The 23,635-nt window shown below is 40.8% G+C and overlaps 3 protein-coding genes across 4 annotated transcripts in view; all 3 read left to right on the top strand.

The window, feature by feature from the left end:
• Positions 1 to 23,635, top strand: part of LOC100703643 (cytoplasmic phosphatidylinositol transfer protein 1) — a 69,912-nt gene that overhangs the window by 10,748 nt on the left and 35,529 nt on the right. The window lies entirely within an intron of this gene.
• On the top strand, positions 1,767 to 3,595 carry LOC109201950 (H-2 class II histocompatibility antigen, A-Q alpha chain-like). The gene is made up of 4 exons (XM_019358021.2): positions 1,767 to 2,368; positions 2,544 to 2,789; positions 2,890 to 3,171; positions 3,295 to 3,595. Exons 1-4 carry the CDS (start codon positions 2,314 to 2,316, stop codon positions 3,435 to 3,437), a joined length of 726 nt encoding a protein of 241 aa, XP_019213566.1. The 5' UTR covers positions 1,767 to 2,313; the 3' UTR covers positions 3,438 to 3,595.
• LOC109201948 (HLA class II histocompatibility antigen, DQ beta 1 chain-like) lies at positions 3,982 to 6,668 on the top strand. 2 transcript variants are annotated; one of them, XM_019358020.2, is made up of 5 exons: positions 3,982 to 4,692; positions 4,796 to 5,050; positions 5,367 to 5,660; positions 5,769 to 5,842; positions 5,980 to 6,668. In XM_019358020.2, the coding sequence occupies exons 1-5, from the start codon at positions 4,641 to 4,643 to the stop codon at positions 5,989 to 5,991; spliced, it is 687 nt and encodes a 228-aa protein (XP_019213565.1). In that variant the 5' UTR covers positions 3,982 to 4,640; the 3' UTR covers positions 5,992 to 6,668. The 2 variants fall into 2 exon arrangements, with proteins under 2 accessions (XP_019213565.1, XP_019213564.1); XM_019358019.2 differs by having other exon boundaries at positions 3,984 to 4,692; positions 5,769 to 5,903.

Raw genomic sequence — 23,635 nt, 5'->3', positions numbered from 1 at the left:
ATTCTGTTTGGGCAGAAATGTTTGTGGCGCCAATAAAAATGTTTTCCTTGGAAAGTCAGCGCAAGAGATTTGACTGATTCAGTCAATGAGCTGCATAATTATTACTTGATCCCACATGCATAAATCCAATCAGCTCCCCTAACCTGGTCATCACCCGACACTGATAAAAATGTCTCATTCACAGCTCTTGCTGCATATACCATTAACCTTCACTACAGGGTCTCTGCACCGTCTCTATACCGTATCGGAACCACAGCATGTCAAAGGGCTACCTCAGCTGAAACCTGAAGACTAGAGACAGGTTGTTTAATATAATCACCATAACACACATGCACACATACACACATGCACGCGCACACACATGCAAATGTCATCTACCATATGTGGTTGTGTGAATGGCTACATGATGTGCATACCGAAATAACAGGTACAAGTGTCCCTGGTTGCTATAGGAACATCAGCAGCTCGCAACTGATTAGAAATCTCTTTGATGATGAAGTGGCTTTGTGTTTGCGTTCTGTGAGCAGACAAACGTCAAGGTTTATGTGTGTGTTTGTGTGTGTAGATGTGAGTCCAACTGACCGGCATACACGAAGAACAACTTCTTGCTCAGGAGTCTGCATTAGTAACATTAATACTTATTTCACATAAAGGTGTTTTAATTTTAATATTTAATGACTTTATTGGGGTTCTTAAAAAAACTTGAAAATCTGGTGAACAGCTGTTTCAAATGAGACGGCGACCGTGTACCTGGAAAGTTCAGCACTGGCAGTGAAACCTCATCCAACACACCAGATGGTCTCAGTGTGTATTTATGCCTGTCTGCCGTGACTTTGTTATTCCCGGTATAGGTTTGTTTGTGTCTGTGTATTACTGACTCTTCAGTATTGTAACAGCCACACAGAAATTAGAGAAGAACACGTGGAAATGTACACAAACAACAATCATATATACTCCAAGTGAAAACTAGTTTTGATGACATACATTATCACCACAAGGTGTTAGACACCATATCTCAGTCACATAGGCCTAGAGATCAAAACCACTACTTGCTAGGGAAAAATGTATATTCCTGCACTGTCACTTGGTGTAGAATCAGTTACAAAATCCCATATTGCACTGGTCTGGACATGGCTCAGTGACACCCAAGCAACGAGTTAGCTAGTAAAAAACTGTACTTAGTTGGCGAGCAGTAGCTAGAGGTTGCTAGGTCAAGTTGGTCACTAAGAGTGCTGTGCCGAATAGGTAACATCGCACATAGCTTGAAGGTGCTGACTCTGGAAACACCTGTGAACTGCTCACTGAGCGGTAGTGAACCTGTAAAAAGTGCAACACAAAGTGGAAACTATGATCCTCCACCTTAAAGTACAAGTTGTGTCTGTGTGCATGTGTGTGACAATGATAAAACCTTTCTACAGCTGTTGTGACCTAAGTGCTACTCCATATACAGTGATCCACCTTATGATGATGACTGTATGTGTCTCCTGTTTTTTATTCACTCTCTACAGCTAAGCATTTTGAGAAACCACATGAATAGAAGCAACAGTATAGGAAAGAGGCAACTTTTTCTTTATATGCATAAGTTCTGCATATGCACATGCCACATACTTGATAAAGGTTATGACAAATTAGCGTTTCAGGAAAATAAAAATAAAAATTGAGATAACTTTTAATGTGTAGTGTTGAGTGTTTACATTACACACTACATAAGGGACTTTAGAGTGAGCTCCCTACTAGTGGCTCTGTCCTTTGTTTCTGAGTTGGTTACAGAAGGTGTGTGCTTTTTATTGAGGTTGTGACTGTGCCGTACTAGACAATTAAAATATTAAATGTGAGGGGAAAAAAATCATACATGTTAAAAACAAACATTATGCTGATGTGACTATTCAAAGAAGAAACTGCACAATATATTTACATACAACACAAAAGAACTGTAAAAATATGAGTATATGACGCAATCACAACAGGTCAAGAAAAATTTACAACAGCTTTGTCCCGGTGGTATTACTATGAATTGCTGTATTTTTGTAAGATAAAAAGCAGAGAAGCAAAAAACAATTCTTGTTTATACACTGTGTGGTTAGTGTTATGTAGTATGTTGAGTTGAAGTGGTTCAACAAGTCTTGCATAATCATTCTCCTCTCCTTTTTATTTTACTTTCATATGCCAATCCTTTTCTCGGCATCATAGTTTAAAAATGAGGAAGGTGTTATTTAACACAGACAACTACATACAATACAGATCTATCTTCAGTACTACCTCGCAAGAACAAGAAATCCACAATAGTACACGCAAATAAATACACATGAGAATATGTTGCTGAAAATTATACTTTTTTTCTCAGGAACATTTTGCATCCGTGCACAAAGTAAGTATGAATGCTTCTTGTTCCAGGAACAGCTTCTTTAGATATTGCATTTGTTAACTTGAATCCAAATACATGCAAGTTTATTTGTGAATGCTTTGATGAATTTGTAACTGATGCATAATATTATATACTTTTGTTGTTGAATTTATTTAACTTTTTTCTTACATATTCCTAGGGAGTATTAAGCTTTGTTACACTTTTGGATGCTTTAAGTCCAGTGATACGCAAGTCTGCCTGACAATGGATGGTGACGAAGTCTTCTATGCAAACTTTAAAAACGGGTCTCTGATTTGGGACAGCAAAATACCTACAGCCTTCCATGTTCCATACGCTTACAGCCAAGCACTTTATTCCCAACGTCAGTGCAGAGATTTTGTTCATGATGACTGGAAACAACACAAGACAATTATGAACACTAAAGGTAATTGATTCCCAATCAACATTTATACCACCTCCTGTTACAATATAAGTCTTTTTTTCCAAAACATATGAACTTGAAATAAAGAATATTTTACCCACAGCACCACCGGAAATCATCATCTACCCCAGAGATGAAGTTATGAAAGAAGAAGACAATTCCCTCATCTGCTTAATCAAAAAGTTCTTTCCCCCTTCTATCAAAATAAAGTGGACCAAAAATGATATAGAAGTTAAAGTGGAAGATCCTTTCATCAAATGTTTACCCAATCCAGATGGGACATTTTATGTTTTCTCCCACCTCGACTTTGTGCCAGAAGACGGTGACATCTACAGCTGCAGTGTGGAGCATGAAGCCTTGACGGAGCCTCTGACAAAGCTTTGGGGTGAGGACAAAGTTTTATATTATGCCGAATCTTGCAATGTAGAAATGACAAAATTCTAAGCTAACTCAAAATATTGTTTAGTTTTTTGTTTTTACTTTTGTTATTGTGATTTGTCTTCCGTAGAGGTTCAAACAGATGAGCCTAGTAATGGTCCAGATGTCTTCTGTGGACTTGGCCTCAGTCTTGGAGTTATTGGAGTTGTTGCAGGAGCATTCCTGTATGTAAAAGGAAGGCAGTATCAGAGTACCCAGAACTCTGCTGGTTAAACCATTTGTCATACTTTACAAAGCATTCTGATTATAGTTTATTTGTAGCAGGCAGTTTCATGTGACTCCCCCTTTCTTTTGTCTCCTGACAAACCCCAACAGTCCACTAAAGAGTAAGCTAAAATTCTCAATAATCATAAAATAAAATGCCACTAATAAAATACATGCTATAATAATTTAAATGACTTAAATGTGATGCTATCAGATTTATTACTTTTATATGTGTTGGTACTTTATTTAATTTATGTATTTTGTGTGTTCATAATTCATTTACATTTTAAAATAATAAATGTGTGCGATTTCCACAGTGTCATTCTTCTTTTAAGAAGTTTAGGTTTGAAAAGTGAGTGAAGGTTGATAAGTTGACTTCTTCCTCATTCTTTCATTGGTTTAGAGATAACTTTTAATGTGTAGTGTTGAATGTTTATAGTACACACTACATAAGAGACTTTAGACTGAGCTCCATACTCGTGGCTCTCTCCTTTGTTTCTGAGTTGGTTACAGAAGGTGTGTGCTTTTTATTGAGGTTGTGACTGTGCCGTACTAGACAATTAAAATATTAAATGTGAGGGGAAAAATTAATACATGTTAAAAACAAACATTATGCTGATGTGATTATTCAGAGAGGAAACTGCACAATATATTTACATACAACACAATAGAACTGTAAAAATATGAGTATATGAAAGCATAACCACACCAAATAATTACATTTGGGTATTTCCAGTAATGCAACAATTAAAAATAGGGCAGTCACTTTGAAGACTGCATCTGTTAAAGGCTGTGTAGTTAAATTGTTTTAGATATATAATGTCTATGATGAATCAGTTGCAGTTGACTGGAATAATTTGTTTTTGCCCACTGATATTCCTGTTCTGCCTAATTACTCCGCTTAATGTTAATGTGAAGTTAAGATTATCTGCTCAGTTTGTTGTTTCTCACTTTTCCAAATACATGAGCGTTTCATTTGACCCATTACCAGAACTGGTAGCAGCTGACTTTCAGTAACACTAAATAGGAGTGGCAATAACCAGTGTGAACCACAGTCATTAATTGTGAGGGAGTTTCCACTGAGCAAAAAGGAAGGTACATTCTTTCATCTAGTTGACACACCATCTTACTTGCATTCATTTTCTTCTGTCTATATACACCTAAATCATACACACCAGAGGCTTCATTTTTATATCCCACTACTGAGGAAATATGCGTATCCAGAATTTTTATTTTTACATGTTTCTTTCTCTCTTCGGTCTAGGTGAGTTGCATCTCTTTTCTCTTTCAGTTTAACACTAAATTCCAAGTTTTAGGTGTTATTATAGCAATACTTTTGACAATAAATTATAATCCTTGTGTTACAGTTTCCTCAGATGAGGATTACTTCCAGTCCAGAGCATGCTGTACTTTCAAAGGTCCACACTTCGAAGATATGGAGTACACACGTATAATCAGTTTGAACAAGATTGCAGTGTTGGAGTACAACCATACGAGGGGCAGCTGGATAGGATTTACACCCTACACAATAGAAATTGCAAAATTTTGGAACCTAAATCCATTTGGCACGAGTGAAGCAAAAGCATTGTGTTCAACCAACCTTGGCTACATCCAAATCTTAAGTAAGACCATTTTTCCTTAAACTACTTAAAATTCCTTTTGTGCATGCTCATTCAGTGATATTGCTTAATGGGGCATTTAATCAAATGGAGCCACTGATATTAAAAAAGGATCTATTATTAATTATAAATACTGGTAATGATCATAAAAACTATAACTATTATATTTTTGCCCAATTAATCCATGGTATAGCAGGTTCAGAAATTTAATAATTAACTACATAATTATTGGTGATATCTTATAATCTGTATAAGTAACAGAATTAGAAAAAGCATACTAATTGTTTTAAGTTAAAAACAAATGTTTGTTTTTTTTCAGGTAATGTTACAGATATACCCACCATCAGAGTGAAATCAGTAAAGCAGCATAGTGGTGGACATCCAGCCATGCTTGTGTGCAGTGCTTTCAACTTTTATCCTAAACAAATCCGAATGATATGGTTGCGTAACCAAAAGGAAGTTACTACAGGTGTCAGTTACTCTGAAGTGATGCCTGATGGAGACTGGTACTACCAGATTCATTCTTACTTGGAATACACCCCAACTCATGGAGAAAAAATTACCTGTGTCGTTGAACATTTAAGCGTCTCTGAGCCAATACTTGCAATTTGGGGCGAGTTTTTTTTGCAATGCAAATAATACATAAATAAACAAATAACATATGTTTGTTAAGAAAATGCAAGATAAATAATTACAAACATATTTTTTATTGGTGTTTTAGATCCTACCCTTCCTGTGGCTGCACGAAACAAAATCATTGTTGGAATATGTGGACTCTTGCTTGGTTTTGTTATTGTGAGCTCTGGATTCATTTATCACAAGAAAAAGTCTTCTGTATACAATGCTTTCTGTCAAGGCAAGGGCATATATTAGATTTAAATATTTGCAGCTATGACAAATATTTATTCTTACCAATATTCTTGTGTTTACAGGACGAGTGCTGATTCCTGTGGAACACCTGCCTACAGATGGAACAACTTAACAGTCACAACCGAAGCCATTTCTATTGTCACTTAAAATTCTAATTTTTCACAGTGTATGAAAAGCTCCTCAGAGAGTGTTGCAGAATGATTCCTAAACATAGAATTTAGTTTTCATTTTGCACTTCTGAGTTTCATCTTAAAGCAGGTCTATGTTTAACACAAGCCTTCACATCATGTTTTCATGTTTTGTTTGGTGGTGATGTTGACTGTGAAGGTATTTCAGTTCATTTAAATCCTAATGTCACCATTTATGATTGTATTTACAGTAATTTGTAAAGATTACCTTGCTCAGCAAAATATACATATTCTACACTTTTAGATCTTATTGATTTTTTTGTTGGGGGAACCAGGGTAATCCTAACTTCCTGGTTGAGCTTAAAATGTCTTCTCAGATTTCTCTGTATTATATTTCTGTGTTTAGCAGCATACCTAATATATGTTTGTATACAGGTAATAGCAGTTTTATGGCTGGTTGGGTCTGTAATGTTCTCCAAATACTACTATAGTAAACTAATGCTTTCATATCAATATGAAATCTTGTTAATATCTCTTGATTATTCATATCTGCTAAATCCTTTTATGAGTCTTATTTATATTTCATACTAGTTCTGTCATCAACAGGAACAGAAATATATAAACACAATATAGTGACATATATTTGACATTTGCATTAAATTATAAGCATAAACTTCTGTTTTTTGGCTCTCTGCTTCTGTTGCACTACTTAACAGACAACACAACTTTAATGTTTTGCATTCAAGCAAAGTGAGTAATACATTTTAGAATAAAAATAATATTTAGAACATGTTAAGGTATTTTTAAACTAACAATAGTATTTAGCATTTAAAGCAAGATGGAGCACACCCAGAGAAATAAAATGAGCTATGCCTGGGCTGTCCTAATGAACCTGGAGGTCACACAAATCACCTAAAAGGACAACAGATTGCCCTTGAAAGCCATAACTTGTGGGAATGTAACTAAGGTGAACAATATTATTTGTGTATAAAAGCTGGGGTAGTGGTTTTATTCGTGCTTACAGTGTCATGGTAGTACACACCTGTAAAATAAACACTGTAAAGTTTCATGTCTGTGTCTTGCCAAAGTTGACAGCTATTTACAGAAAAAAAATTGTCAAGACAAAGATGCAAACAAAAACACTTTCAAGGAGAAAACAATATAAGAGGAAGTTCTGACACACCTGTAAATGAAAGATAGTAACAGAGAAGAGAGCTAGAGCGGTACACTCGAAAACAGATTTCAGGAAACCATGTACTTCAACATTCAAATTCAAAATTATGCTCATTATGTCCAGTGTTGGGAAGGTTACTTGTATTTCACTAGAGATTACAGAATACATGCTCCAAAATGTATTTTGTACTGTATTCCGTTACATTACTTAATATATTATCATGCTTTTTACAACTACATAAATGTACTATTGACATGTGATTTATTACTGTTACTTAAGATTATTCGCCATACCAATACCTAGATTTTTAATTTTTTTTTTTTTTTTTTTGCCTGTCCCGTTTGGCTCTTTTGCCATCAGAATTATTGTCTAAAGGCGAAGAAAGATGCCCAACGGATTTACTTTACCAAATGGACCATCCCAGCCTTGCCATAATGGTCTATTTGATTCACCTTTTTTTGTTTATTTTATTTTTTATTTTCACTTGCTAGATACGGGACAGACTTGAATGAGGAAAAGAAAAGGGAGAAAGAAAGAGGGAAAAAAACAGCGGAGAAGAGGGACGGGGATAAAGGGCAAAAAACAAAAACCAATAAAATAAGCAGACAAAAAATACATATATCAATCACCTGGATCACCTGTTGAGAAAGAAAGAAGAAAACATGCAGAAGAAAGCGAGAGCAATAGAATAAACAACATCACGATGATATATGGGAATATAACAGTAAATACTAAATATTAAACATTATTGTGCAGCACGTAAGATCGACAGCGCACAGTGTGCTTTGAGGTAGGAGCCAAAAAGGGTGTAGTTTGTGTGTGTGAGCACCCGTGTGTACACCTGTGAGCATGAACGCGCTTGTTTTTAAAAGGTTCCTTCATGTAATGATCTGCTAGAAGGTGTGGGGAGCCACAGCCCCGTCCTCCAGGGCATGAAGCAGGTATGGAGGAGATCAAAACTCCAGACATCCAGAGGCCCTCAGAACACAAGAGACCAAGGAAGACCAACAGAGGGGCAGCCACGCCACTATCCCAGAAAGAGCTGAGGAGAGTCCCAGATGAGGGGTCACTCAGCAGCCGCGGAGCAGAAGCCAGGGGGGGTTGCAGTGACGTGCCCGTGAGCTCCGCCGGCAGCCAGCTGTGCCCGAGTGACCGAGCCCCAGGCCGAGAGGCCGAGGGCACCCCACTCCCGAAGTGGCCCGAGCGAGCCCCAGGCTCCAGGCCCCGATAAGCAGCCACCAAGGAGTGAGCCGGTGTGTACCTGGACGCCCACCCCCGGACACAAAGAACCACCAACGCACCGATGTCTGAGGGCGTCTGCCACCGGCAGAAGTGGTGGGGGGAGATAGGCCTCCATGCCTTGGAGGGCCTGAGATGTCCCCAGAGAGGTGGCGTCTGATACCCAAACTTACATATAGACACAGACATACAGGCACACACAGATACCAACATCCATTCCCACCCTCATGCTCTCATATGCAATTACTCAGCACTCACCCGACGTGGAGACAGACATAGAGAGACACTGTACACACAATCACACTCCCCAAGCGTACTCTAAGCCCCGGATCTAGGTACCCTTGCCCCTGGAGGGGGAAACTGCACCCAGACCCAGGTGGTGTTACCCTTTTCCCTGCGGTGGGGAGAAGCAGACCGCCCCGACTCCGCAGCAGCAGTGAAGCCCCACATTCCAGACCCCAGTCAGACGGCCAACTACTCCTCCGTGTCCGTGTAGCGTGCCCACCCCCAAGATCCTATATGTATGTGTTATGAGAGTGTGAGTAATGTGAATGTCTAAGTTGTGGGATAAAATTGAGGCACAGGCAGCCAGAAGGGGACAGAGGGGGGGATGCCTCCCTTGCACCCTGGTGACACACCTTTACCCCAAGGCCCTGCATGTGTGGGTGATTGTGGTGGAGCGGGAAGAGGGAGGCAGCTGGAGATGGGGAGGGAAGGAAGGGAGGGGCAAGTGACCCCTCCCTGGGGCCAGCTCCCCGCTGACCCCAGTAGGCACCCCCATGCTCTGCAACCCGCCAGGGAAAGGGGGCCCAGGCCCATCCGGACCGGGGCCCAGTACAGCAGCGCCGCCCGGCCCCACAGAGCCTGGGACAGCCCACCCGACCCCACCACAGAGAAAACTGCACCCACCCCGTCATCTACTCATCTTCCAGACTACACAAGACAATAGACGCCCAGGCTGAGATCTTCCTCCACCTCTCCTGTATCTCCCCCTCCTGCAGAGTGAGTTCCTGAAGAGAGGAGAGCTCCTGCAAGATTTAACAACCTCCCCCACCAGTTGAAGAGCCCCCCAGGTGGCTCGATGCACTGGCGGCACCCTGCACCAGGGCTGGGCCCCCATACACCCACCCGCCCACAACCCCGGCAACACACCACCCAGGACCCAAGCCCCCGAGGCCCAGCCAGGGCCCCAGCCCAGAGACGGAGCGTCCCCAGAACCTCATGCCCGTCCCTGACCCACCCAGGGGCAGCCAGGCTACCAGGTCAGTAACCCACGTCCGTCAGCACAGACCCTCCCCTAGCCTCACTGCACGCAGCCACGAGGAAACCGTCACCTAAGAGCCAACAGAGCCCCTAATAGGCCATGACCGCTACCCCGGGTTGAGCCCTCCAAGGAAGATGCTCCTGGGGAACCCCCCGACGCCCTAAGCCTGTCCCTACCCCCACACCAATCACAACAGCAAAGGTGAGACCAAACTATGACCCCCCACCCCCACTAGGTGATGGAGCTGATCAAAGGAGCCCAGAGCAATTGATCTGATGTGGTGGCAGAGGCTGTATCAAGACTAATGTAATCTAATAGATCATTTTTATATTGGTTAGAATTAAGATTATTTTTATTTTTCCACTTCATGAGGACTGTTTTCTTGGCTATGCATAGGGCAGTGAAAACCATATGGGCTATATTCTTTTCTGTAGTGACATTATCTAAGCTGCCCAACAAACACACTAAAGGGGAAGTTGGAATGTTACATTTCAGACACTTTGATAAGTCTTCACATATCTCGCGCCAAAACATCTGAACTGGTGGACAGAACCAAAGTGCGTGGATATAATTGTCCGGTGAATTGGTTTGGCAGTGTGAGCAGTTGTTGGTAGACGTAAAGCCCATCTTGAACATCCGATGACCTGTATAGTGCACTCTATGTAGTATTTTGTATTGAATTAATTGAAAACTGGGATTTCTAATTAGATGAAAGGTTTTTAAGCAAATCTGAGACCAGAAGTTTTGGTCTAAGTTAACTGATAAATCCGCTTCCCATTTTGAAATGGGAAGTGATATTGATTCATCTGTTTTAGAAAGCATTCTGTATATTTTCGATAGTAATTTGGGGGTTTTAAGAGTAAGAAATTGAACCACACTTGGTGGTGTTTGTAGTTCAACTTGACCAGGTTTAAATCTCTTTTTTACTATGGATTTAATTTGTTGATATTCTAAAAATCTTTTCTTGTTGATCCCATATTGTGTAACTAGTCTGTCAAATGAAATAAATTCTGTTCCTTCTAGTATATGTTCTAAATATTTGATTCCTTTACCACTCCAATCTGAAAAGTTTATCATATTATTGTTTTGTAATATGTCAGGGTTGTTCCAGATAGGTGTACGTTTGTATGGGATTAATGAAGACTCCGTCAATTTTAGAAACTCCCACCATGCTGTCAGAGAAGAGCTAATGTTGACGCTTTTGACGTCATTTATGTTTGAGCTGATAAATGGTAGGTCTGAAATCTCTAGATTATTGCAAAGTGCTTGTTCTACATCTAGCCAAGGTTCATCTAAGAGGGTATGTTTTTGCCATCCTGAGATAAACTGAAGCCTGTTGGCTAAGAAGTAATGCTGAAAGTTAGGTAGTTCTAATCCTCCTTTATCCTTGGTCTTTTGTAGTGTTTTTAAGCTTATATGTGGAGGTTTATTTTTCCAAAGGAATTTGGACATATATGAATCTAGAGATCTGAACCAATCTTGTGGCGGTTTAGTTGGGATCATTGAGAATAAATAATTTATTTTTGGTAAGACCATCATTTTTATAGCGGCAACCCTTCCCATGAGTGATATGGGTAGACATTTCCACCTAGCCAGATCACCTTCTACTTTCTTTAAAAGTGAGAAATGGTTTAATTTAGTTAGATCTTCAAGCTTGGGAGAAACATTAATACCTAAATATTTTATATTTCCCAATTGCAGTGGAGTAGAAGAAGAATTATGGAAGGAGCAATTAATCGAAAGGACTGTAGATTTTGACCAGTTAATTGAGTAATCTGATATTCTTGCAAAAGAGTTTATCAATTCAATCACCCCAGAGATATTGGTTTGTGAGTTTTGGAGAAAAAGTAGCACATCATCCGCATAAAGGCTGATTTTATGTTCCACGTTCTTGCATTTTATGCCCTTAATTACTGAATTCTGTCTAATTGCTGCTGCTAGTGGTTGAATAAAAATTGCAAACAGTGAAGGGGAAAGTGGGCATCCCTGCCTGGTGCCCCTCAGGAGACAGAAGCTGGAGGATGTTTGGTCATTTGTTTTGACACAAGCTGTTGGGGAATTATATAATATTTTTAACCAGTTAATGAAAGAGGATCCAAAACCAAATTTGTGTAAAGTTGCAAATAGAAATTTCCAGTTAACTCTGTCAAATGCTTTTTCTGCATCTAAAGAAAATATTGTAGTTTCAAGGTTTTTACTGTATGAGTAGTCTATCAAATTAAGTAATCTACGTGTATTTGTTGATGAGTGCCTACCTTTTATGAAACCAGTTTGGTCAGGATGAATTAAGAGGGGGGTTATTTTCTCTAATCTCTTTGAGAGAGCTTTGCAGATTATTTTGAGGTCTACATTTATAAGGGATATTGGATGATAGCTTGAGGGATATACAGGGTCTTTGCCTGGTTTTAGCAGGAGATTAATGTTTGCAGAATTCATATTTGATGGAAGTCTGCCTTTTTCTTTGATTTCCAACAACGTTCTGTAAAAAACTGGTGCTAGAATCATCCAGAATTCTTTGTAGAATTCTGCAGGAAAGCCGTCTGGACCTGGAGCCATTGTTGGGCATACTTATCAGGGCTTCCTGGAGTTCACCTGATGTCAGTGGCGAATCCAGTGCCATTGCTTGAGTGTCTAATAATTTTGGGAGAGTTATGTTGTCCAAAAACTGATCAATTTCCTTTTTAGATGGGTTTATTTGTGGTGAATACAATGTTTTATAGAAATCCCTGAAAATGTTGTTTATTTGTTTCGGTTCATATATTGTGTTCCCAGATGAATCTTGAACAGCACATATAGTTGTTGTTTTTTTATTTATTTTTAGCTGGTTTGCTAGAAATTGACCGGATTTATTACCATGTTCATAATTTTGTAAGCGTAGTCTTTGTACTAAGAATTTTGGTTTTTTATCAATTATCTCATTTAATTCTAGTTTTGTTTTGCGTATTTTGTTCAATGTTTCCTGAGCTTGGTGCGACGCGTAGGCTTCTTATAGTGATTTGATGGTTTTTTCTAATTCCTGAATATTTTTGTTTTCTTCTTTCTTTTTATGTGATGAGAAAGAAATTATTTTACCTCTCATCACAGCTTTCCCTGCTTCCCATAGAACAGAAGCTGATGTTCCGGGAGTGTCATTATAGTCTAAATATGAAGTCCACTCTTTTTTAAAATATTTAATAAAGACTTCATCTTTAAGCAGTGATGTATTAAATCTCCAGTTTTTACTTGGCGTAGTATTATTCTTGTGCATTAGTGTTAAAGATACAGGAGCATGATCACTGATAGCTATAGGGTGAATCTCAGTGTCTGAAGTGCCACTCAGAAGTGAGCTGCTGACCAAAAAATAATCCAGACAAGAGTAGGAGTGATGAACATGTGAGAAAAAAGTATATTCCTTACTGTTGGGGTGAAGGGAGCGCCATGCATCGCAAAGACCAAAGTCGCTCATATACTGTTTGATTATATTTGTGGACTGCCAATTACGCTGAGTTCCTGCTGTATTGAGCCTGTCCATTTCTTCATTTAGTCCAAGGTTGAGGTCGCCTCCAAGAACAAGTGTGCCATCTAAGTGTTCAGAGAGTGCACTAAAAAAACCGTGAAAGAATGAGGGATCATCAACATTTGGACCATATACACTTACAATACATAGCTTTTTATCAAGTATAGATAGTTTAATGATTAAGAATCTGCCTTCTGGATCTATAACTGTATCGAGTACTGTGAAATTAATATTTTTATGTATTAAAATTGTTACTCCCCTTTGTCTAGAATTATAACAAGCTGAGAACACATTAGGAAACTCAGGTGTTTTAAGTTCATTCGAACCTGTAAGAGGTCTGTGGGTCTCTTGTAAAAGGACAACATCTGCCTGTAGTTTTTTGAGTTGGTTAAATATTTTTAACCTTTTTTCTCTGGAGCCAGCTCCATTTACATTCCATGTAACAAACCTCAGTGCGCCCATAGATGTCTGTGTATAACTAGGGGTGTACGCTGTGTGTGTCGCTTAGACAGGTGGAGAGAATACATCACTTGTTTGTAAATAAAGAGGAGAGAGAGAAAAAATGTGTGGCGAGATGCTCCCTGAGTCTGACTATGTGTGTGCATATTTACTAATATGAGTACGCTTGGCTTAAGTGTGTGTATCCTGTAGGTCTGTGTGCGCTGTTTGACTGATGTAAATGTGCTGTCGTTGAGCGCATGACTGTGCGTGATCGTGCTGTGCGTATGTGTCGAAATAAAGGATGTTGTTTGTGGATGTGTGTGGAAGCAGGTGATCGAAGCAGTGAAAGAAAATAAAAAAAAGAAAGAAACCAAGGACAAGGGTGAGCAGCATAAAAACAAGAGGGGGAAAAGAGAGAAGAAAAAAACGAGAAGGAAAAAAGACCGGAAACATTCCAATCAAACCATTGACGGAGAGTGACGGTGTTAATTCTGCTATGATATCACACTTAAGATGCGATTTGATACTGGTAAGTTAAACAGATGTTAATGCAAGTTAGTGTGAGTGGGTAGGGAAAGGGTGTAGCGGATTCTTATCTGGTGTGAAGTTAATACAGCCACGGAGTGATGCCGGGGTCGCGGTAAAGCTGTCCGTCCACGTACAGCCGGTCCACAGCGATGACAGCGCGGGAGCCCTTCTGGATGAAGCCGCGTCGGATTGGGAAGAGGACCCTGCGTCGTTCCAGGATCTCTTTGGGGAACTGGTCGTTCACGCTGAAGTCCGTTCCTTTTAATTCCCTGCCGCAGCTTTTCACCTGTTCCTTTTGTTTGAAGTGGCCGAATTTGGCCACGATAGGACGTGGTCTCCCGGCCGCAGCCCGCATGGGGCCGAGGCGATGCACCCTATCAAAGGCGATGTTCTTCACCGTGTCCTCTGGCAGCTTCAGGTGGGTTTTGATGAAGCTTTTTACCGTAGTCTCCACGTATTCTCCAGCGGCTTCTGGAATACCAGAAAATACCAGATTATCACGCATGCCACGAGCTTGTAGATCAATAACTGTTTCTTTTATTTTTTTATTTTCTCTATTTAGCTGGGTAACATTGTCTCTGAGACATTTCACCGACTCCCTTAGCGTGGCATTTTCAGCAGCGAGCGTTTCCACTTGCTGCTGGCTGAACTCCAGGGATTCTCGCAAGGATTTAAATTCCCGGTGAAGAATCTCCACCAAGGACAGCCTTGCATCGAAACTGGACAATCGTTGGTCGATTGACTCCAGTATGTCGACAATATCTTTGCCGGCTGGCGATGTTGTGCCGGGAGAATCTGCCGGGCGAAGTCTTTTCGATGATGGCGTCTCAGATTTGGCCGGGGAAGCTGCACTCTGGGCCTTCTTCAACACGAGATCCTGGAAGCACTGATCAATGTAATCTTGGAGAGCCTCTAAACTCTCCCCACTGTTGTCCAGGGTGTTGGAGTTTATTTAGACAAATGTTGTTAGTTATAAGACAATTGATAAGTGTATTTGGTAATACTGAAGCTTAAAGGAATTTGTTCAAATCTAAACTACATAAACTACCAATTTCAGACATCCTGCAACGACAGAGGAAGGAAGTCGGCGTCTTTGCTGGCACACAAATCACCTAAAAGAACAACAGATTGCCCTTGAAAGCCATAACTTGTGGGAATGTAACTAAAGTGAACAATATTATTTGTGTATAAAAGCTGGGGTAATGGTTTTATTCGTGCTTACAGTGTCATGGTAGTACACACCTGTAAAATAAACACTGTAAAGTTTCATGTCTGTGTCTTGCCAAAGTTGACAACTATTTACAGAAAAAAAAATTGTCAAGACAAAGATGCAAACAAAAACACTTTCAAGGAGAAAACAATATAAGAGGAAGTTCTGACACACCTGTAAATGAAAGATAGTAACAGAGAAGAGAGCTAGAGCGGTACACTAGGAAACAGATTTCAGGAAACCATGTACTTCAACATTCAAATTCAAAATTATGCTCATTATCTCCAGTGTTGGGACGGTTACTTTTAAAATGTATATCACTACAGATTACAGAATACATGCCCCAAAATGTTTTTTGTACTGTATTCCGTTACATTACTTAATATATTATCATGCTTTTTACAACTACATAAATGTACTATTGACGTGTGATTTATTACTGTTACTTAAGATTATTCGCCATACCAATACCTACTAGATTTTTAAATCTTAATATAAAATGAGCAACAGTAGGGTGGACATTGGGTAAGGGTGCACTTTTTGCAGCGATCTCGTATAGAAAACTATTCCGCTTATTGTTTTGGAGGAAAACATGAACACAGTGTACAGTCGAGTCTTAATAGCTTACTTACAACTGGGCTCATCAGGCACTCTTTTTGGCTGCAGTGATTATTATTATATTTACATGCTTCCATCTTCTACAATACAGTTACTCATATTTTGTTTTTTAAATACGTAACGCTGGTACATGTATTCCGTTACTCCCTAACATTGACTATCTGAGTTCACCAAGGCGTTCCCAGGCCAGCCGAGAGATATAATCTCCCCAGCATGTCCTGGGTCTGCCCCGGGGCCTCCTCCAGGTGGGACATGCCCGGAACGCCTCACCCAGGAGGCATCCTTGTCAGATGCCCAAACCACCTTAAGTGGCTCCTTTCAATGTGGAGGAGCAGCGGCTCTACCCTCAGCCCCTCCGGAATGGCCAAACTTCTCACCCTTCTATAAGGGAGACGCCAGGCACCCTTCGGAGGAAGCCCATTTCCGCTGCTTATATCCACGATCTCATTCTTTCGGTCACTGCCCACAGCTCATGACCGTAGGTGAGGGTATGGAGGTAGATTGACCGATAAATTGAGAGCTTCACTTTTACACTCGGCTCTCTCTTCACCACAACAGGCCAGTCCAGCGTCTGCATCACTGCGGATGCCGCACCAATCCGTTTGTTGATCTCCCGCTCCCTTCCCCCATCACTCATGAACAAGACCCCGAGATACTTAAATTCCTCCACTTGGGGCAGGAACTCATCCCTGACCCGGAGTGGGCACTCCACTCTTTTCCGGCTGAGGACCATGGCCTCAGATTTGAAAGTGCTGATTCTCATTCCCACCACTTCACACTTGGCTGCGAACCTTTCCAAGGTGAGTTGAAGGCCATCACCCGATGAAGCCAACAGAACAGCACCCTGGCGGAGCCCATCACCCACCGGGACGAGTTCAACTTATTGCTGGCTATGCGGACCAAGCTCTTGCAACTGTTGTATAAGGACTGAATGGCCCGTAGCAATGGGCCAGACACCCCATACTCCTGGAGCACCTCCCACAGGACCCTCCGAGGGACATGGTCGAATGCCTTCTTCAAGTCCACAAAACACATGTAGACTGGTTGGGCAAACTCCCATGCACCCTCAAGTATCATTGAGAGGATGTCAAAGGAAAACCTGGAAGGAGAGCAAGAAACACAAACTCAGTTTATTTCGTGTACACGAGCGAAGCTTACTGCGTGGCAAGACACAAGCAAGTCGCGCAGAGCCTCAGTCCGTTCTTTATTTTATAGCAGAGAATAGATTACGCAGCATCTCTAGGTGGAGCATACGTAATAGAAAAACATCTCTAGATATGGTTATCGCATGAGTGGCCATTATCCAAAAGACAAGAGGAACTAGTATCTTTTGTCATATCAGCTTCAGGTTGGAACTGTCTCTGCCTGAGTGTGTCTGACTTTGTAACTTCTGTTCCTTAATCTGTAGGTTGCAGGCACATCATGTTCTCACAAGAAGTTATACTTAAGCAAAATAAAAGTTTGTTTTTGCTGATTTAATTTCTTCATAAAACATGCTTAAAACATCAAAGTCTACTTTCTTGCTGTCTGCATTTTCAAGTAGCTCGTCATTGTGCATGTGATTTTAATCAAACATGGTTATATTCACGTTATAATTTTAAACAGAGGCATTTTCATCATTTTCATCTTCACTCTCATCATTAGGTTCTAAATCAAGTGGAATACTGACGTATGCTGCAAGTGAGGTGTTAATCATTCGTTTGATTATGGCTTTTAGACATGGGATAATGCATGTGGCAAAGAAGCAGAACAAAATTAAAAACACTCCAACTCCAATGAGTAGTCTCTTCAGTACTTGTAGCCATGAGCCGTTGAAAAGCCAGGTGAACCAATCAGTGGTGTTTTTCACATAGTCCTGACTTTGGGCTTCCTTCAGTTGCCTTAAGGCATTCAGAGCATCAGTCATGTTTGAGGAATGCAGATTGTCCGGGATGTAGGTACAGCAGGTGTTGTCGAAGAGGACACATAGTCCTCCTTTCTCGGCGAGAATCATATCCAATGCTACTCTGTGTTGCATTACTGCAATGCGCAGAGCGTCGATTTCTTGGTTTTGTTCGTCGTTGATTTTACATGATGCGTTCAGAAAGAGTCCAAAGCGATAATCCAATGTTTCAATCCTTAACATGTTTTTTCCGGTTCCAACCCACGGAAACAGTGAGTGGAGGACCTTCTGTCCAGTGGTCCATAGTTTGAATTCCTCGGGCACATCACTGCTGTACACGGGGTTGTGTGGTTGGATACCTGGAGATGTTGATCTTCCTTTCCGTCGTGTGGTTGGGGTGGTGTTTACAGCAGTCATCCTGAAGGTGTGGTCTGATATGAAGATGGGGGCACAAACTCCGGTCCAGCCTGGGGGTAGTATGAAATAAGCACGTTGTCCACATAGCCAGGCCATTCCTTGCACCCAGTAAGTGCCATTTGAGGGGCCGGTCGTGTTCACAGGGGCACCTTCTCCACTTCCAGCGGTCTGATTACAGTTAGTGGTGTTTCCAAGCGGTCTGTTACCGTTGTTTTGCTGGTAGCACATGGAGTGGTTCTTCCCTGGGGTTTGGTCCAAGAACACTGGGAAGTGAATGGATGTGTTCCGGTTTGTCACATTGAAGTTGATCCAGAAAAGTTGGTCACACGTTCCATTGTCAAGTCCAGCGTCTTCAATGGTGATTATCTCGTGTTGGGGTGGTCCCTGAAAGATACTAAGGAAGTTAAGTGAGTAGATGGTAGATGAGCTTGTCTCGTTGATGGTGATTTTATTATGCTGATAGCCAATGCCCGAAAAGCTGGCGGCACATTTGGCTTGTGTTTTGTTCATGTAGTCTCCATAAAAGGTGGGATGCGTTGAGGTGCTTAGCATGTGGGAGCAGACGTAACACGCAGTGTTGTTAGGCTCTCCCTTGGTTCTGTCATGCACGTAGCGATACCATGCGTTATTCATCCATGGGTGAATGTGGTCTTGTGTCATGTCACGAAGATGTGAGTTGTCATGTGTCCATCTTGTCTGTAGGTGGTGTTGTTTGTCTTCTTTATTGTCCTCGAAAAGCGCGAGGAGTCCTGCTAGGAGCAGGAGGACAGCTGCTAGGATGGCAAGTGTCTTCATGACAGCCAAACACACCTAGATCCTCGGGTGAGTAGACTACTGGCGAGAAGTAGAGGGCGGGATATACCCAATCAGCCCTCTCTTCACCAGGTAGATCACCAGAAGGTAGGGGTGCTGGAGTCTATGAGTCTAGGCTGTCACTCACTTTCTTGCAGTGGCTTTGGTGAATCCAAGATGGTCTTTCTGCTATCTTACAGGCGGTTGGTGTGGTGATGAGCACTTGGTAGGGACCTTCCCAGCGGGGCGAGCTCCAATTCTTTCTATGGAGAACTTGAATCAGGACCCAATCACCTGGCTTCAACCTGCAAGATACTGGAGAAGATTCAGAAGGCAGTTTATTGTTCACAACAATATCTGTTTTCTAGTAGCTTCGACATCCATTCTGCTAGTGTGGTCTCTCTGATTGATTTATCTAAAGGTTCACTTGTGATTGGCAGTGGAAATGGTCTGCCATGAATGATTTCAAAAGGTGTGAGTTTCTGAGAACCCTGTGATAGTCTCATCCACATTTTTACTAGGCCTATACACTCAGGCCATGGTCTCCCTGTTTCTTCCATACATTTTCTAAGTCTCTGTTTTATTGTGCCGTTAGTTCTTTCCACTAATCCTGCACTTTGCAGGTGATAAGCACAGTGATTTTTGATGCTGAATCCTAGTGCTTCAGAGACTTTGCTGATTACCTCATTGACAAAGTGTGTCCCATTATCTGATCTTATCAGAGTGGGGATGCCATATGTTGGAATGAAATGGTTACATAAGCATTTTGCTACTGAAATGGCATCTGCTTTCTTTACTGGGTAGATTTCTGGCCATTTTGAGAATACGTCTATGATCACTAGAGCGTATTTTGAGCCTTGGCATTCATTTAGTTCAATAAAATCCATGTGGATTGTGTGGAAAGGATGAGGTGGTGTGGGAAAATGACCTCTTTTTGGTCTGAGATTCCCTTGTGCATTGTGTTTTTGGCAAATCATGCATGTTCTGACAAATTCTTTTGTTGAAGTTTCGAAATTTAGAGTATAGAAGTGTTTGGAAGTTATATCTACTATCCCTCCTGTTGACACATGAGTAACTCCATGTGTCACTAAGGCTGCTGATTTGTGTAGAGATTTTGGAAGTATTGGTTTTCCTTCACAAACCATCAAGTCATCTTTTAGTTGCGCTCCGCATTTCAGCCATTTCCTTTGCTCAGCTGTGGGAGCTGCTTTTTGTGCATCCTTTGTCAGTAAAATTGTTTCCCTTTGTAATTTCATAGTCATTCTTCTGATGTGCTGCACACTTGCAAATTGCTAAATGTCGCATCACATGAGGAGTTTCCTCCCATGTAAACAGATGGGTGCCATGATAAAACCTTCTCCACACACTAGAAACAAGAAACTCATTTCAACCGTTGTTACATCTTATTCACTTCTTTTATAATACAGTTATTTTTTCAAATCTAATATCAATCAACTAATTTGCATATCAGCTTATAATGCGCTAAATTGACAGGTCAACAGAAATGCACGTTCAAAAGATTATCACAAAAGAGAATTTCCTCCATACAGTAAATTACTTGTGTTGCATCAATCAAGGAGAAAGCATCTCACAATTTATTGTATTACCAACTAAATTTATTGTCTGATCACTGCTTGGTCATACCAGACTCTCTCTGTGTCTTTATTTTTCCTTCTCTGTTTTCACAAACGTTTCACCTATTGTCCTGCAAGCTGGAGAGTTAAATGTCAGTAGTGGGTAAATTCAGCAGTTGATAACAAAACTATTAAGTTTTTCCTGTTTTAACACCAATGTGAGATATAGAGGCGCACATATAGTGTGTGCTCTAGTGTAAGCTGCTCTTCATTGCATGTATGTGTGTTAGTACACTTGCATGCAGGGCCTCTGGGCCTGTCTCACCCAAAAGGGCATTTTCTTAACAGTTGCCTTTCACTCGCGTGTGTTAAGAAAGGCAAATGTGCTTGTAGCAGTTGTGAGATTATTATGCTGTCATATATTACATTATACCTGTAATCAAAATGAGTGAATCATGATACTGCTGTAGGCCACATCATACTTCTTGTGTAATCAGTATGTAGTTTTAGTTTGCATCACACTTCTTAGTTAAAAGAATGTGAAAATCATTAGATTTATTAGATAGGTTTGTATTATCCTATACTGCTGATTTACTGCTGATTTACTGTGAGTGAGTTACACTGTTTCATGACATTTCATACTGCCGAGTTATGAAGAGAATATTGTATTCAGAGAGTAGGGGCCTCTCTCTTTTTTTTTTTTTCTCTTTGTGATAGTAAAGAGAACAGAGCACATGCCACGGGAGCGTCACCCCCACCCTTGGTGGAAGCAGAAAAACAGGGAGCCAAGGTCATAACTCAGGCTCACAAAGAGTCAGAAAGAATGTGAATACTTAGTTTTGTGGCTGTGGCGCATTCTGTATAGCTTCTTTTCTTTGTTTAGTAGCTTTCTGCCTTCACCTGAGGGTGTGCCCTAAGCATGTGACTTCAGGTCTCCATAATTGGAGTTTATTTAAAGATAAATAAGATGATTTCATATATTGCTCGCAGATCATGCACTAGACGGTATGTTGCAGCCTGCTTCAACACTTAAACAAAACATCACTCTTTGTTTTATCATTATCATTATTATTATTATTATTATCCTGTCTCAAAACAGAAAATGAAATTGTAGTTGTTCTTGGCTGAGAAACACAAAACCTCTCTTTCTTTTCTTTTTTTTCAAAACAAGAAACTAAGTTTTAATTTTTCAGCCTTGTCACATAAAACAAAACAGACAACCCAGGTCTCAGCTGGCTCTGGACTTATCATCATCAAGGACGCATGGTGAGAGCTACTTCAGAAGTTACAGTGCTCATCACTCAAGCAACATTTATAAAAAGGAACAAAAAACAAAACTCAGCACACTACACAGAGAACAACAACAAGACACAACTGAAGGTGTTGTTCTTGTTTGTTCTCCTTGAATTTTAGAATAAAGTTATTACATCTCCATTAGTAAATCATATGCCTAATCATTATGTGCCACTGTGATCCACAAGTATGATCACAAATTTATTTATTTTTCAACCCAAAACAAACAAACAAAAACAAAAAACAAATTGCCGATGGCATGAAGGCTTTACACACATGAGTCAGGACACAAAAAGAAAAAAGAAAAAGCTGCTGCCAGAAACAAAGCAGAAGTGTGAGGAAAAGTGTGAGCTCTAATTTAATTTAACCCTTTGTTTATTCCACTATGCATTCCTCTTGTATTTATATGTATTCAGTTGGGTCTGTATCCAGCCCTTTTTAAACTTTGATCTCTAATCTTTTACTTGATGAGGGATTATTATGTTCTTCCTGATATGGGTGAATGTATAGTGGGACGTTTTGTTTTCTTAGGCTTTCTCCATCTACAAGCACTAATTTGTCCGGCGCCTGGACATTTTTTTTCTAACCACTGCTCGTCAGCAGTGAGTTTTGGTGGGCTGATTACCCATTGTTACAACACAACTGCAGAGCTTTCTCTGGTGTGAGACTCAGGAGTGGTTGCTGACACGCCCTTCTCCGGGCTACTCCGCCGAGCGGTGTCAGTTTTACGGGACAGAGCCCAACCTACTTCTCCTTTGTCACCAGTACTTCAGCGTCTTACAGCAAATAAAATAACAATAACAACTGGAAGCAACTCAGCAGCGTATTGTGCTGTAAAATTAGTTTACTTCCAACAGACAGAAAATGACATACACAAAACACATATATTCACTCTTGTTTCTTTACGCGCGCGGGTCCTTGCGGCGGACCAGGCCTAGTTTAACTTTTCCAAGTTAAGTTTTAGACGTCTCAAATCCTTACAGCGGATTACTCTATTTATGCACCCGTGCAGTGGGTCAGCCTAATGCGCTATTAATCCTTGCGGCGGATAAGACCTATGCGCTTTTTTTAAAACAAAGGGTTTGTTTCTCGCCTCTCCAAAGAATCTGTAGTTAGGATGGAGATCTCCTCACTGCACCCCAGCGCCGTGGACCGTTCTAAATCACCCTGGCCTAGACCCGAATTCACGTCCTAGGACTCTCACCTCTACCTAGAGAGGGCTGTCGACAGACTTCAGGGTCGGCTTCTCACGGCGTCAGGATGCACTGAGGGTCTGTGGTTTGGAGTCACAGCTCAATCAGCTGTTGTTTCCAATCCGGCTCGGAGGACCAAGAAATATGTCAAAGGAAAACCTGGAAGGAGAGCAAGAAACACAAACTCAGTTTATTTCGTGTACACGGGCGAAGCTTACTGCGTGGCAAGACACAAGCAAGTCGCGCAGAGCCTCAGTCCGTTCTTTATTTTATAGCAGAGAATAGATTACGCAGCATCTCTAGGTGGAGCATACGTAATAGAAAAACATCTCTAGATATGGTTATCGCATGAGTGGCCGTTATCCAAAAGACAAGAGGAACTAGTATCTTTTGTCATATCAGCTTCAGGTTGGAACTGTCTCTGCCTGAGTGTGTGTGACTTTGTAACTTCTGTTCCTTAATCTGTAGG

The sequence above is a fragment of the Oreochromis niloticus genome, linkage group LG4 (genome assembly GCF_001858045.2).
Source record: "Oreochromis niloticus isolate F11D_XX linkage group LG4, O_niloticus_UMD_NMBU, whole genome shotgun sequence".
Taxonomy (NCBI): Eukaryota; Metazoa; Chordata; class Actinopteri; order Cichliformes; family Cichlidae; genus Oreochromis; species Oreochromis niloticus.
This window is presented reverse-complemented; position numbering and strand designations above follow the sequence as displayed.